Raw genomic sequence first — 17,294 nt, 5'->3', positions numbered from 1 at the left:
GCCCGCGCATCCCTCTCCCGGCTCATCTCGCTCCCCCGCGCATCCCCGCCGCCCCGACACCTTTTCCCCCAACACCCTCCCACGCCGTCCCTTCGCCCACCACCGCCGCGGTCCCTCCGGCACGGCCCGTCCCCGGGGCTGGATGCCCCCGGCGGCCGCCCCCGCTCCCCCGCGGAGCCGCGCTCGGGCGCCGCCGCCTCCCCGCCCCGCCGCCGCCGCCATGGCGGAGCGGAGCCGCGGCGCTCGGCGGCGGCTGCTGCTGCTGCTGCTGCTCCTGGCCGGCTCCGCCGCCAGCCCGGCGGAGGAGGGCGGCGGGCGGCGGGAGGCGGGCGGCGGGGAGCACGGCGAGGAGGCGGCACGGCACCACGACTCCTCGTACGGCACCTTCGCCAGCGAGTTCTACGACCTGCGCTACCTCTCCGAGGAGGGTGCGGCGGCGGCCGGGGCGGGCGTCGGGGCCGGGCGGGGCGCAGCGGGCGAGGGGCCCGGCCCGGCCGGGGCCGGGAGGGAGCGCCGGGCCGGGCGGGCGCGGGGACGGCGGGCGGGAGGCTGTGGCAGCGTCGTTCAGCACGAAGGCCAGCGCCCGCCGCCATCTTCCGCCGGCCGGGCGGCCTCAGCCTGCGCTGCCGCTCGGCAACGGGACCGCAGCGGGGGCAGCTGTCCTGCCCCGCTCTGCGCAGAGCCGCCTCCTCTCTCCACGGGCATATCCCCGGACACGGGCATATCCCCGGACACGGGCAACCCCCGGGCGGGAGCTCGGGCTGGGGGCTGTCGCCTTCCTGCAGAGCGGGGCCGGCCGGCGGCGCCTCGCCTTCCCCTCTTGCAAAGCTTTCCGGGCTGGTAGCGTAAAAACGAGCCCTCGGTTGTGTGGGCTTCGAAAGGACATGTGATGCCGTAAAGTGTCAAGGAGCAACGTGGTCGTGGGTTTTGGTGTGTTGGTTTGTTTTTTTTTTTTAATTTACGATGGCGGAATGTTAAAACTCCACTTTTGCGGCAAGGCTGCATTGAAAACCATTTGTTCAGTGGATTTGAAAAGAAGTAAGGAGTAAGAAAATTGCATGTCCTGTGACCTGTGTTTCAGTAATGCATTGATACACACAGCTGTGAAATTCTGCAAACTTATTTATGCAGGGTAATTGACCCGGCCCTCGATAGAGTTAGTGGAACTGTGATTTGCAGCTTACAGCATGCTTTCTCCATTGCCATTGTCAGAAATCTAGGGAAGTGAATCAGGGCTCCTGAATGCCCAAAATTGTGTAGGTCAAAAGTTTGCGCGCTGATGCTGTAACTCACTGCAGTGTTAATTTCCTATGCAGTGAAGCACTCTTCCTACTCAATGAAGCATTTTCAGAGGACTTTCTAGTTCTACAGCTAGCATTTTGGTTTTCATCTGTCTAAGTAAAAGAACATCCTGTTAAAATATCTGTGCTTATGCAACAGACTCCAGCTCCCACAAGCCAAGACTGGATAGGTCTGCTAATAAACATTCTCACTTTCTCTTTGGTACTATAGTCCAGCAGACTGGATTGCTTGGAATCATAACTCTCGTTGCCTGCTCTTCTGGGTCTGCCTTCACAAGTGATTGCAGGCCAGAACTGCAGGCAATTCCCTGTCCTGATACTCTCTTACCTTTTATTGCAATGTGTGTTTTATTATTCTTCATAAAGGAGGATGTGTTATAAGATCCTTTCCGTATCAGTTTCTACAGCTCTGCATTTATACCTAATGCTGTCATTTATGGCTAAGGAGTCAGTTCCCTTATGGATTTCCTGAGGGGACTAGGAGTGCACAAAGAGAGAGCTGAGCGTAGATCCCTAATTGTTAGTTGACTGCAATAGTCCATGGTCATGCTGCCTTACGTTTAGCTTTTGCCTTCCAGCATTCTTATCCCTCCTTGATGAAAGGAGGAAACCTTAGAAATTTTTTGTTTTCAGTTATTCATGTTGCATTGGTATCTGGATCCAGGACCATGTGAGCAGTGGATTGTGTACATCAGAAAGTAGTCACTCATCTGAACAGCTCAGTTATCAGCAAAGTAGATGCTACTGGAACACCTTCTCTTTAGTATTATTGATTTTTAGTCCTTGTATTTTATTTAGTAATGGTTTATTCTGATTATACAGGTTACCCTTTCCCCACTGCTCCTCCTGTGGACCCATTTGCAAAAATCAGAGTGGATGACTGTGGGAAAACCAAGGGATGCTTCAGGTCAGTCTGAGATAAGAGTGCAGATACCTTTACATTCACAGATGCTGGCTGATGATATTGGAGACTTTGGTTAGTGTTTCATAGTCATTTTAATAAATGCTTGTTATTTAAGAACATACTTTGTAGTACAAGCTACATTATTTGAGGACAGTATTTAAGAATACATGTCATAGTTCTGGACCTACAGTTCTTCTTATATTTTCGTGAAGCTCTTTAAAAAAAACAGAGCAAGGAAGGTCAAGAGAGTAATATTTTGTGTTATTGTTTGCTGTACTGTTTGAATACTATTATTCTTACACTAAAAGAGTAATAATTGCAAATAATAAATGCAACTTTATGTCTAGCAGAATATATGCTTTACTGCCATTATACCAAAATACATTATTTTAGCTTTCTCTTGTAAAATCTTTATTAAGTTACATAACAGGAAATTTCAAGGAAAAAGTTCTGTATATTTCCAATTCCATTTAGGTATGGTAAACCTGGATGCAATGCAGAGACTTGTGACTACTTTCTAAGTTACCGTAGAATAGGAGCTGATGTTGAATTTGAGTTGAGTGCCGACACAGATGGCTGGGTGGCAGTTGGATTTTCCTCAGATAAGAAAATGGTAAGCTATGTACAGTTTTTTATGTGTGCAATATACACACTTTCCTGTGCTAGGATACAAATGGTTTATATACATTTATATATTTGAGCAGTGAGAAACAGAGCATATAAGGTAAAACTGACTTGCTGAAAACAAAGCACCATTCAGTAGCCCTCCTGGGAGCACTGCCTCACAGAAAACTGCTTCATCCTTCCTAACATCTCCTATTCCTTCTTCTGTGAGAACTACAACAGAATTTCAGTTCAGCTCTGAATGTTTGAATGTCACTAGCTTTTTGCCTTTTAATTAGAAAAGCCCTCAGGGATAAGCCAATTCACATGGAAATTTCCTGTTGCACTTTATGTCAGTGTAATTTGGGCAAAAGACACATCATAAACTGAATAGCAAATAATTTTATTCTTCAGAAAATCAGCTGACTTTCAACAGTATAAAATTTTATTTCACTATTTAACTTGGGAAATTTTTGTGTTTCTTTCATACATATTTGTTGTGCCAGGGAAGCCATAAGTGTGTGACAAAATGACTCCTGCTAATTTAAACATTTATGCTGAAGAAGGCAGTCTTGTTAAAATTTCTTCTCTCTCTTCTGGATTTTTATTGGGTTCTGTTTTATGCTTATTCCTGTACTTTTTTATTCAAAAGCTCCACTTTTCGTTGAGTTCCAGTGAGCAAAACAGAAGCATGTAATATGTGGACTTAAAAAGCCTGGGCAATAGGTGACTCATGCAAAGATGTTTTGTGTGTGATCCTTGGTAAAATGTTTAGGATTAAAATGAAGTTTCTAATATAGGTGCTCATGTACAGAAACTCTCCTGAGTATATAGAACAATACTGCACCTATGTTGTAAGTCACAAGTCAAAGAAAGGACAGTTTCTTGCAGTGTTGGAAGTCTGAAAAAATACAGGAATTAGATGTCCTGGGCTAGGATCCACAAAAAATGAACTGGAAGACTTTCACTGACTTAACAGAGTTTTACTAGACCCAAAATGAGAAATAGAAAGAAAATGTGAGGATAAGTGCTTCTCAGTTGTTACTACATGTGTTTTAATATGACACTGTAAATAAACACAATGACAGTAGAAGGTTTTTGTATCATAAAGAACAGTTCATGTCACAAGAAACAGTTTGTGGTTTTGATGTAAAGAGCATCTTTGCAGCCAGATTTTGGGAAGAGTTTAGAATCTTGCCAATGCAGGTACTCAACAGGGTTTTTAAAGCAGCTCAGTGCCTTTAAGTATTTGTCCCCAAGCTATCAGATTGTGTTACCAGTTTTGTGACTGCGAGGTACCTGTGGTGGACCCCAGGGTCCCCTGCCTTCTTCTCATCAGCCACTTGGAATGCAAACACAGCAAGCAGCAGGTTAAGGCTAAGTTTTTGGTAAAAAGAATAAACAAAGTGTAAAGTAAAAGGTTTTGCTTCCAAATTTGCTCCGCATATCATGTAATGCCCATAAGTCAGCTGGGCTAAGCCAGCTAGCATCTCTCAGTTCCTCTCTGGCTCCCCTGCTGACTTCATCTTTTTCATAACTTCCAGGATGTTTTGGTGTCCTGGGATGCACAGGCTTTGATGATAAGATGGCTCTGGGTCGGAACAGCTTATCTGTGAGAAATGGGCTGTGCTTTAGAGGCCCTAATCAAAATGGTGTGGCCTGGATAGCTTCAGAAATTGAGGAAAAAAAACTACTTTGTGTCCTCAATAGATTTTTTTTAAAGTCCTATGACCTATTTCTTTGTCTCAACATTATGCTTTTCCACTTTAAGGCTTTTTTGCCTTGGCCGTATTTTGAAATATCATTCTGTTAACTGAGATTCAAAATGCTTTTTTCTTTCCTTTTTAATAATTTTCCTTCAGTGCAAAAGCACCTTTATTTTTGCCTCTTTGTACTTAAGAATGAGGGATTTGTGCTTAGTTTTATAGAAGTTAAACTTGGGAAATAAGTTATGGAGAGCAGTGATAGTCTCAAGATAGAGGGTGGAAAGGTTGTCTGCAGCAGCATCAAGGTGCAGAAGCTCTTCAGGCATGTGTCCCCTCTTTCCCCTCACTTCTGGCACATCTTTTACAAATGCACATTGCAATATTCCCATAGTGCTGAAATACATCCTTTTTGTCTCTTTTCCCTGTAATAAAGAACTGAGGAATGATCACACTAGCAAGCATCATGTCTTTCATCAGTATGACATATCAGAAAGACGAGTATGGGAGGAGTAGGGCCTGTGCTTAATACAACACTGATAGCTGTGGCACTCATCCAGCTTGAATAGTGTTCTAATGGCTCTTGCTGCTGGGGCTTCTATGAGATAGCACTCCTGAAGTTAATGCTCATCCCTGTGCTCTACCACTCTGTCAGTCACCTTGAGTAACTCTTCCAGCAACTGCTTTTGTATTTCGATGAATGACCTCTACAAATAAGTGTCTCCTTCTTCCTTCTGTCTGTTCGTTCTTGGGTGGCTGTTTATGCTAAGTGAAGAAGCACATATTGATTACCTTTTCTCTTTTTATCTTGGGGTATACTGTATTCTATTATTACATGCTGAACATTTCTTACAAGAAATAAGAGATACGAGTAATGATGTTCCCTTAAGTGAACATGAGAAGGGATATAGAAAAGACTTACTGTAATTGATGCTATTATTTTCTCATATGTAGTAGGTTTATTTCCTCTGTCTCACTAAAGTATATTGGTTTTCTGTCTGTGATTTGATGCTGTGGACTTTGTACACATCAGGGATTCAAGACTGCCACATTTTATGAAGCAGTATGCCAGAACTTCACAAATAACAAAAGAAAACAGCCTTCCACAGATCAATTAATTATACAATGTCAGAGTGATATCATATCCTACAAATATATGTTAAGTAAAATAACTCTTAGAAAGATCCAAAAGAGAATTCAGAGATAGTAACAATGTGTAACTATTGCTACCCACTTAATGTGCTTTACAATCTTACTGAAGACACTTGGTTAGGGGAACAAATATTTGCATATATATAACTTAGAAAGAAGGAAAGAGCATCCCAGGTCTTGATTAGTTTTGAATAATTAAAATTACATACATAAATCAGCAAGTGTTTTATGACCATTTTGTTTCCCATCTTCCAAATTTTTTAACCTTGTAGGGAGGAGATGACGTCATGGCTTGTGTTCATGATGACAACGGAAGAGTCCGAATACAGCACTTCTATAATGTTGGTCAGTGGGCTAAGGAAATCCAGAGAAACCCCGCTAGAGATGAGGAAGGGGTTTTTGAAAACAATCGTGTAACATGTCGATTCAAGCGTCCTGTGTATGTTCCCCGAGAAGAAACTATCGTAGATTTGCACTTGAGTTGGTACTACCTGTTTGCTTGGGGTCCAGCAATCCAGGGTAAGTTGATCTCTGTGTTACCAATTAAATTATTGTGCCAAAATTAATAAATGTCCTTCAATTACATGATGCTTTTTAGACATGCCCTCTCCCCCTCTTTTTTTTTTTTTTTTTTTTTAATGAACTAAAATTCTGGCAGCATGAGGCTTAAAAATGGATAAAAGATGGAAAGAAAAAAGTCCAACATGTCTTGTTTTCTTGGCTATACATCTACTATCCCCATTTCCCAAAGCTGAGTTTAGAAGAACTTCATAACCTGAAGTTCTTAATTTCTTTGAAACATGCTTGTTGTTTACTTGAATTTAATTTCTTTTATTCAGAACTTTAATTTCAGAAAGCAAAGAAATGAGCCTACTCCCTGACAGTGTAATATTGCATGCTTCCATAGGTTTGAAAATTACCTGTCTGCCTACCTGTTTCTTCAGTAGAGTTATAGAAAAATTTCATCTGACGTTATTTCTTTCTGTCCTTACCTGCTAAAGGTTCTATAACTCGTCATGATATAGACTCTCCACCTGTGTCAGAGCGTGTTGTCAGTATTTACAAGTATGAAGATATTTTCATGCCTTCAGCTGCCTATCAGACCTTCTCTTCTCCATTCTGCTTGCTCCTCATTGTTGCACTGACCTTCTATTTATTGATGGGAACCCCATGACCAATGGAAAACAGCAAGAATTTGTCAGTGGAAGTTTCTCAGGATGGACGGCTATATGGATGGACAATGGATTTTTCTATTGGAATTTATATCACATCACCATCCTCATCTAGCTGCTTTTGAACATAGTTAGCTTCTCAGAAGAGTGAAATAATCATCTCCCTTGAGTGGCAGAGTGGTGACAAATCATTTAAGAATAATCAGTGAACACATAGGAGAATATTTTCAGTGTTGTGATTACTTGCTTGAGGAACATGAGATTTTTGTAAAATCAATGTGTGTGTGTGTGTTTGGGAGGGGTGTCTGTATGTGTGTTTAGGTGAATTTAGTGATGGACATCTTATCAAATAACAAAATTGCCTTCCAAATTGCTACAAAAAAGCAAATTTGCGAAAACACTGCAATGCTGCTTGGTACTTCTACAGAAGACAGCACAACTCGAAATGCAGTTTCTGATCTTAAGATCTGGAAACCAACACAGCAGGATAAAAACTGCTCTTCAGTAGTGGACAATTCTCCCAATTTTTATTTTTTTTTTCTTTATATTTATCACGGTGTACTTGCTGTGGTACTTTCCAAAACCAAACTTGCATACTCAAGCATTATGATTTTTTTCTTTCAACAGAAAGAGGTGATGAATGTCTGTATTGTGTTTCAATAGCCTTTTTAAAAGAAATGGCTACTTCTTTTAAGAGTGAGATATAAAGTGATTTAAACCAGGGCAAGGGAGAATACAGCAATATAAATTCTCCATACATAGGAAAACCAGGTGTAAAACACGCAGAATATAAAAGTTTCCAACAAGCCATAGGATGTCCTCCTAATAGATGAAATCAATTTTTCTCTTTTTATGAAAAAACAGCAATTTTGCTGATATGTAAATATATTTTTCAGTAATTGTGCAGTAGTATGAAGTAATCCCTTTTTCTGTATTGTATGCCACTAAATCCTGTTCATACTAAGGGTGACTGTGGGCAGCTGGTGTTACCTTACAAAGAAATATAAATGAAATTACTTGTAAGGAAAGACAGGGATTAATAAGAACAGCAGTATCTTTCATTCATCAAACCAGTGCTAAAATATAGGCATTGTGCAAAAAAGATGAGCTAAAAAGGAAACACATTAGCTGTTTTTAACACAAATAAATAGTAGAAGAGGAATGCTAAATATTACAGAGTTGAAAAGTTCAAAATGCATTTATGAGCCACAGAATATTATAAAATCTTTGAGTGGAGAATTTCTGTTCTTCATGTAATAGGAAGTGTATGACACGTTTACATGTAGCCGTCAAATGTGCTTAGGTAAGGTTACTCATTCACTTTCCAACTTACACTAAAATTCTACTTAAGTAGAATTAAAATCTAAATAGTGCCAAAGTTTTATCTAATGTGTAAACTTGAGGACTCTCTAACATAGAATCTGGTAAAGTATATGTAATGCGACTCCTTTCTATTCTCATTGCTGCATGGAGTATAAAATGATTAACTAGCTTGGCTGGGTTTGCATCATTATTCACAGATTGATGTTTGTAATCTAAGTTTTTTAGGCTCAGAATTCTTCAAATCTAAGCTTAAGGTATATGAATTAGATTGAAGATGAACTTATCTTCATAACAAACACTTTATCCCTATTTCAAAAGATTGATTAATATTTTATATTTTCATGGATGTCTTTAAGGATTTTTTCACTTAAAATTACTGGACTAGAGTTCAGGAGAGGGAAGAGAAATTCAGAGGTGAACTTCTAAACTGCATACAGTAGCTTTATTTAGTATAAATTACTTCTCTCAGGTTGGTTAACTTACTCATCATCTGATCAAGTAGAGACCACCTAATGAGGCCTGCTTTGGACCACAACAGCTGTGTAATTTAGCCTTAAGATTGGCTGGAGCAGATAAGCAGAAGCCTGGATAATGAGCTTTACATTCAGCAAACAGGTGAAGTGAAGAAATCATTAGGGTAAATTCTTTCTCCTTTGTGCTAATTTTAGGCAGCTAAGATATTGCAGTTCTTAGAGCCTAAGGGTTGCTTTAGTTTATGGCTTGGTTTTTACTGTTTCAGCCATTTACTTGATTACCCACTAAAGGGCTAATTTAATAATTTAAAGGTACTGAACTTGGATAGAAATCCTGTTTGGCTCCTCTTTTCTTCTTTAATAGAACTCTGGATTTAAGATAGCCTGGTTGGACCTGAGCATGCAGGTATGTTATAGATGACAATAATAATACCAAGGTAAAATTGTGTGATAGCTATCAATCTGCTTTCTACATGTATGGAGTCAGATGTGGTTAAAGTTCAGGATTTGAAGCAAGAGCAGAGTATTTTACTTTATTTTTTTTTTCCTTTTGAAGATTACTTGTTAGTGTGCTGTGGTTTTGTCATTGTATTTTTCTCTTGTTGAAGTACTAGCACAAATGTGCACTTCTAAAAATATTTCACCTAAGCTCACAGTACTTAATTAGCCTAATAAAGTGTTTCTAATCAAAAGGAAGGAAATAAAAGGCCACAGGAAGCAGCAAAACAATCTATTATCTGGAATTTAAATGGATGGTTGACTTTAGCATTGAGTTTATCTAAGAGTTCCTCTTCACAGTGGGAAAATCAAGCTGACAAATAAAGAAGGTATGAATATCTAGAAATTGGTAGCTAGGATGAAATCTGAGGAGGAAAAAGTTATAAGGGAAACATAGTGTGTAAGTTTGTATGGTACTTGGTAAGTCTTAACATTTAAGTGGACATAGTAACTTGTCATGGAAAGTATTTTGGTTTTCACATTTTGCCTTTTTGTTCTTTTTAATATTGAAAAGCAAGATTTATCCCTGTTGCACAAAATTACTATAAAGTAACAGTCTTCAAGGTAATTTTTAATTGATTGTGGCATTTCAAAGATTTTTTTGTTCTATTATTTTTCTAATAAGTTTTTCTACCAACACAAACTAGAAGAAAAGCCCTGCTTTGGAAAAGGAGGCAGATATTGTCTTCCCCAAATAACTTTTTGTTTCTTTAGTGCAATCACTACCAAACAAAAAACTGTTAAAGAACACATTTCCTAAGTGCTTTAATTTTAAGAATTTTTTGCTGCAGAGTGACTTAATACACAGGCACTGAGTTTAGAGAAGTCATATTTAGAATATGGTGGTGTTTGGAAATTTGACTGTGGTTACAAATTTGAAAGATTTTTTTTTTGCTTTTTTTTTTTTTTTTAAATTATCAAATACCTGGGTTTTTTTTTAGGTATAGGTGAAATCGAATTGATTCCCTCCTCTCCCCCCCACCCCCCAAAAAAAAACCCCATGTATCTGACTTGGTAATGTCATTGGATAATGGGCAATGCTGTCTTCTAGTATTACAATGGAAATATTCTGGTTTTGAAAGAGAACATATTGATGAGCAAAGTTGGGACTCCCTCTGTGGCCTTCTTGTTTGTCTTGATGGGTTTTGCAGTACTTGGGCAGTAAAAAAAGAAACACTTTTGGCCTCCCTAATCTGAAGAAACCCCCAGTTTGGGTTAAATTATGTTCAAGCTGAGTTTGGCACTGACTCCCAATCTTCAGCACAGGGATTAGAGAATGACTGGAGTGTGGTGTACATCAGCATGACACCCAGGCAGTGATCTTGAAGCTCACTTGGGGCACCATATCCTGGGTCTGAACCAAAAAAAGAGCCCTGCAACTGCCTCTGTGCACTAGAAAACTATGCAGTTATTTCTAAGTTACTGCAATAATTAATATAACTTCTATAAGATTAAGGGAAGACACAGGCCTTCCTTTTTTTTTTTTTTTTTTTTTTTTTTTTTTTTTTTTGTCTTCTCCTTACCTTACTTTCTCATCCCTCCAATGCATCAAACATTTACTGTCTAGTCTTTCAGATCTTTTCTGGGTCCATTGGAAGTTTGCATCCTCCAGTACTCCAGAGCCAGAATTAAAGTTTATATGCAAATTATGTAACTTTGATAGCATTTAAATGGCATTTTGTGACTCTAGTTTCTTTGGTTTGGCACACTGTTGTGTAGCAGCGAACTTCCCCTCACCCTCGTCTTGTTTTAACATCTCCAAATAATTTCCCCAAAGTAAAGTATCTGGTATAACAATAAGGAAATATGTATTTCAGAAAATTACAAAAGGTCTAATACCGGTTATATTCAGTAGTAGCTTTTGTGTTAGTGTTTTATACAAAATATGACTTTGCATACAGCCTTTGATTTATGATAGAATCAGAAATACTTTTAAATATTACAGTGTTTCAGTGCTTCATGGAGTTGTGGATATGCATAGCTTACATGAATTGGTATGATCCTTTTTAACCCCATGCAATGAAACTGGCAAAGCAGTTTGCTTGAATGCTGCACAGTGAGACATTGGTGACTCCAAAGAGTTTGGAACAGAAGAATGGGGAGACTGCTAGTAAATGGACAAATGACAAGGAAGGGCTAATGCTTTTGGCATTCTTTCTATATTTGTATAAATTTACATATGGCAGTGCCAGTCTGGCATTCTTTATCCAAGCAAATATTTCTTGCTGTAGGGTTAGGAAGGAATAGAGTATGATTTGAGAGTTTTTGCCTTTTAGGCAGGTCCCTAAGGGCTGATGTGGGCATCGCATGACCATGCCACAAGATGTCCTCTGCTGTCAAGCTCCAAGGTAAGAGCTGAAGGCTTGATCTGGCCTTCAGAGGTACAAAAACTCAACAAGACCCCAGAGGCAATAGCAGCAGTTGGCTGCAGCAGGGAGTATCTGCTTAGTTTGTAGAATGGCTGGTGAACAGGTACTCTCTGCTGGCTGCAGTCTGAGTATAAAAGATGGGGGCTCTAAATCTGAACAGATTTGTACATTAGCTCCTCTGATTAAAATTTCATTATCAGTATTTCTGTAGCAGTCTGGGCAGCTCTCCCTCTACCTGCCAGATATGGATCTAACTGTAAGATTTTAAAGAAAATGTCAAGTCCCTGTGTACAAAAATTAATAAATAAGAAAATAAGTTTTTTAACCATATGCCATCTTTTTATATTCTTTTTCTTATCTAGTTATTGATATGCAATTTGTATATTGAGGTGTCTGATTTTTGCAAATACAGAATAAGATCTAGGTAAGCCTTTTCTAAACATTTTTTATTAATATGAAATAATCACTTTGCTAACTTTGTTTTCTATTTTCACAGTAGGTTTGATAAAATTTTATGTGCTTAAACATGGTTATTTAACTTACCTAATTTGGGCTCGGAGAGTGAGGAAAAAGCAGTGCAATTTTGAAATGTCAGAGAGGATGTGTGCAGCTTGTGGAGTTGATAGGTGTGAAAATGCAGACTTAAAAGACATTACTTGCTTTGAAAATCTGTTATGACTTGGCAATAGCAACGAATCTGCTGTAAAGAAAGGGACAGATTTTTTTTTTTTCTCTCTTGGATTACTAAGTATTTTGAATAGAACTCATAGACTATTTCAGGTTGGAAGGGACCTGTAAGGATCTTGGAGTCCAACAAACACTGTGTTCCTCACAGGACTGCCTAAAATTAACCCATATGACTCAAGAGCATCATCCAGATGCTCCTTGAATTTCTCTGCAGAGCCTGTTCCAGTGACTGGGCACCCTCTTAGAGAAGAACCTTTTCCTAAGGTCCCATCAGAATTTCCCTTGACTTGGTTCCATAGTCATTCAGAATTGTTGCTTTTGGCCTCTTTCTGTGTTTCTTAGCTTAAGTAGGAATGTTCTTCCAAACCTGTGTGAGGTTGGAATAAGTGCAGGACTTAACAAACTGTATCTTAGAACAGCTGCTGCTTCACATAAGCTTGTTCTGATCTGTAATTAGAGGATAATCAGGAAGGTCCTTACAAGATGAACTTTTATGTGACATTCTTAAGACATTTTCTGTAAAGGTGTTGTACTCTTTATGGACCAGAGCATTACAGAATTACCAGTACTTTCCTGAGCTGTTTCTATATGATTCTTAAATTCATATTTGCGTTTTGAAGAAGTAATTGGATTTTTCAGAAGTGCTGAGCAGCTGCAAATCTGTTATGGCTCCAATGCTTACTCAGGGAAGCGAACATTTTATGGTAACTCATGATTTAGCTTCATATTTCTCTCTTAGTTTTGACGTCATTCAGTTCAATTTCCTATGGTGGTGTTGGTGGAAGATCAAATAAATGAAAAATTTACTTAGGTTTTGTGCTAAGGAATAAAAATATTCCTGCTGACTTTTCACAACAGTGATCTGTAAGGTTTAGATAATGAAAAGTATTCTTCACAGAATCAATGTTTAGGCAATGTGATTTAGGTGAAGGTATTTGTGTGTGCATGTAAAGTCTGAGACTCATACAAGGATTATCCAAGAGTCTAAAAACAAAAGGCTAAATTCTGCTCTGGAGACAAGACAAAACACAGAATCTTACATGTTGCCGGATTCCTAGCTGATTTTGGAGAGACAGAATTATTGAGGAAAAAAAATATAGAAACCTGAGATATTACATATGTGGGAATTATGTTTGCAGGTCTTATACACACACCTTCTTTCTTCAGTACAAAAATTAGCCTCACGGTCTTAGACATATTACAGTGTTATTTCCACTTTTTTTCCATACAAGCTGGAATAAGAGAAAGTTCAGTAAGTCAAAAGAAAGTTGTCATAAAGAGTATTAGGGTAATAGGAAAGGAAGCACAGAAGCCACAGTTAAACCTAGGAGGAAAAAAAAAATCTTCTTATTTAACTCCAGAATATGATGCCTGCTTCTGAAATACCTGACTGTTCATACAGAAAGCAATGGGTTCTTTTCAGTTTTTTACCTTTGGTGATATGAAACGAATGATGAGTATTGAAATACAAATAAATACCGCAATAGAATTTTTAAAGCTGGAATTATCATATAAATCTCAACAAAGAGATTTAAAGATGAAATTTCAAACCTATTAACTCATTAGAAAATTGAAATAGTGGGACCTTGACATTTGTGTGTGATGTCCTCAGCCTTTATTTAGACAGATATATTTTATTAGCATATTGAGTTTTGTTTAGGTTATAACAGATGTTTGGTATGTCTTGGCATTTCTGATTTATATATCCTGAGGTCTGATTTGCTTTAACCTCTTTGCAAATAAGCAGGCTATCATAATTGTGTGAACTTGTTTCGTACTACATGAAGTGTAATGGTTGAACCTGAAATGTCATGTCTACCTTTTGACTTTATTCAGCGTTATCAAACTAATATACAGATAAAACATACAAATAAGAAACTTGTAACTATAGTGTTAAGTGGTGTTCTGCATTCTCTATGCCAGGCTTCATTCTCTATGCCAATACCCAGCAGCCACGTGAAGTCAACAAGCATTTGGTTGGATACAAGTGCAGAATGGAGGTTTTGCAGTCCAGAAGAATTTGCCAAACTTCTTTGTATTTGTGGTCTAGTCTTTCAGCAGAAATTACACTGAGTGAATAGATAATGAAATTGCAGTAACCTATGGGACTACTTTACAATCAGTGCATGCCCTAAAGTATTGCTTTGTAACATCTGTTTTATACTAAATGTTGGTGTTCAAGTGAGCCTTGTTAGCTATTTGACAGTGACAGACAATGATATTTATAAAATTGTTGCAATAAATGCCGTTTTAGTCTAAGAAAATGTGTGGTATGGCATTTATAAAGGGGGAAAAAAGTCTCCATGAGATTAAGGAAGTCTCTGCTGCTGCCTATGTTAATAATTCATTCCCATGGCATGGGTTTGAATTTATTAGCCTGACTAATTCTATTTAAGTCAGTGAGGCTGGTCACATTAGCAAATTAACAGATGTGAAAAGACCACCTTTTTTTTTTTCACTATGTGAATCACGATGAAGCTGTAAGTAAAGATGGTGTCTATTTTAGCAAAGTATTAACCACATTGTCAGTTTCTGTAAGTATGTAGAATTTAGAAGGTTCCTGTGATGACCTCTGTGCTGTGTTTTTGTAACCTATTTGATACAAATATGATCAAGTTGCAATGTTACAAATTTGGGTGTTCTTTAACTGTCCTTACCGCCCTGTTCCTTGGCCAGAATGGCTTCTGAAGCAGCCAGAGCAGGCTTTTGCAAGAAAGAAGAAAAATGAAACTATATTAGAAATTGGCAACAGAGAAGAGGAAGTGCCATGATACTCAGCAAGCAAAAGCAGCTGTAGAAGTCTCTCAAACAGGGATGCTTTGATTTGTGAGATCTCTCAGGTTTGAGTAGGTATTTTAGTGCCGTTCTGGTGGACTGGGAAGAACAGTTGGTTCAGGACAAGAAATGTACTACTTTTACACTTGTGGTCTGTTTGTTGTGTTTGTACTATTATTGCAAGCCTGTAGTTGCAGGCTACAAGAAAGGATGGATCACGTGTGTGACAGCTAGTTGCGCGTTGTCCAAGCCATCATCATCAGTAGAGGCATTACATATACCAAATAGATTTAAATTATATGCTGTTTGTCTTGCAGTACGACTACTGACGGATTGGTGAGTAATTTGTCACATTTGTCACAAACCTGATGAATCCCAAACATTCTTCAATTACTGTACATCCAGCTCTTGTTCTGTGCACTCAGCTATCATGTGGGGTAACCCTGCAAGATAGTGCTCTGAATTTCGGCCATCCACAAGGTCCTACTGGTGCTCTTTTGCATGCTTTTTCCAGTGACTGAACATTTTTGTGTTGGTGCTATTGACTGCTCTGCCTTAAAACCATGCATTTCAATCCCCTTGTTAACTGAACAAGTTAACACACAGTCTTCTGTGTGAATCATCTAAGCGTCACTCTGCTGATAATTTTGTACACTTTAACTGAGATGTTGAACAAAGTTGTTTCTGCAATAAAGTCAAGCTATAATCACTGGGTGCAATAAGACATAATGTTCCCAAAGATTGGTCTTCATTTTATTTTCACCAATATTTTGGAAATGACATTTAATTTGGAGCCTTCTCATCTTAGCAGTTGAGCTGCATAAAATAGTAATTTTTTCACTAGCCCAAAATGCAAAGGTATTTGCAGATGACATAAAGATGCAAGGTTTATATCCTAAATCATTAACATTTTTTTTTCTTTGCTTCTGGTACTAGTGAAACTATAATAGTTTACATTGAGCATTTTTCATTGATCTGAAGATGGTATTACTTTGTCATTAAACTGAGGTGAATTTATGAAGTGAGATTAACCTCAACTGAAAGTTCACAAATGTTGAGTAACAGGTTAAAACTAAATAAAGTCTCTCATGAAGGGATAGTTATTTTCTAAACGCATAGGCCAGTGCTGACACCTTGTGGCTTTGTTTCTGACTTATTTCATAGCTCCATCTGGTTATGTTGGTTGTAAATAATGATTAACTTGAAGTTGATGGCATTGTCTATCTCCTCTGCTTTGTGGCTTCCTCAGTGCCCAGTATTTTGGTATCGTGTGTAAGACAGCTTGGAACTTTGGTCTGTGTTGACAGCGTATCGAGTGAAAAAAGAGCTAGGGGTGTCTCTGACCTCTTGAACAGGACCTGAAAGGTGTCAGTTCAGAGCACAAAATCATGGGTGATAGTGCAGAAGAAGACAGAAGTTACCAGTTTATCTTTTACCAATTAATACCTGATTTTATACTTCCCTCAACATAGGAGAGTACTTATGACATGTACTTTTAGGTACCTACATATTTTCTCCACTGATGTAAAAGCATTCTTTTGCTGCCCTCTTCACCCCTGAAGAATACAGGAAAAATACAATCAAAGAGACTGTTACAGAATTTGTCAGTATAAAGACCTGAGATGTGCTACTTATCTTTGACTATAAAAATGCCTAAATCAAATGTATCAGTGCAAGTTATACCTAAATGGGCATCTAATATAAAATCTCTTATTATTTCAAGTTTTAAACAAATCCAGCTGTTAAGCTGCTATTTGAAATCTGCTGTGGAATTAAGCTTTAGAGGCTGGGTTGTGTCTTGTGAAGATCACACATCCTCCCTCAGCTGTCAAAGAGATTCAGAGATTGTTTTCTGATGTTTATGGGTCATGTCCCTGTTCTTAAGTGATCCTGTTGTGGTGATACATGAATTAGAAATCTTCATTTTATTGCATTGTTGTTTTTTTTCTTTCTAATATATTTAGTTGTTTATAATGGATGGTGAAAAATATGTTTATGGAAAGGTCTTAAACAGTAGGGACCAGATCCTTGGCTTATATAAATCAATATTTATAGCTTCACTTAAATCAAGGAGATGACATAAATTTCTGTTTCTGCAGAATATGACCGAGTCTGTTAAGAAAAATTAAGAAACTAGTAAGGATATACCTATGAAGATTTGATTTGCTGGCATCTCTGTTTAGCTAACAGGATTAGAGCTCTCCACTCTCCCCTCATGTAAATCTTAATTGACACTTGCTAATTGAACTTTAATGCAATAAAGCTACTGTGATTAGCCATTAGAGCTTGGCTTCTGAACTAAAGAGAAAAGTTCAGGTAATAATGCATTCTTGT

General features: G+C 38.5%; 1 protein-coding gene across 1 annotated transcript; it reads left to right on the top strand.

The window, feature by feature from the left end:
- The first annotated feature begins 220 nt into the window (after positions 1–220).
- On the top strand, positions 221–7,280 carry FRRS1L (ferric chelate reductase 1 like). The gene is made up of 5 exons (XM_058831118.1): positions 221–428; positions 2,124–2,208; positions 2,680–2,818; positions 5,936–6,182; positions 6,665–7,280. The coding sequence occupies exons 1-5, from the start codon at positions 221–223 to the stop codon at positions 6,835–6,837; spliced, it is 852 nt and encodes a 283-aa protein (XP_058687101.1). The 3' UTR covers positions 6,838–7,280.
- The last annotated feature ends 10,014 nt before the right edge of the window (positions 7,281–17,294 follow it).

Source organism: Poecile atricapillus, chromosome 2, assembly GCF_030490865.1.
Source record: "Poecile atricapillus isolate bPoeAtr1 chromosome 2, bPoeAtr1.hap1, whole genome shotgun sequence".
Classification (NCBI taxonomy): domain Eukaryota; kingdom Metazoa; phylum Chordata; class Aves; order Passeriformes; family Paridae; genus Poecile; species Poecile atricapillus.
Note: the sequence above shows the minus strand (reverse complement) of the source record. Positions and strands in the feature narration are given on the sequence as shown.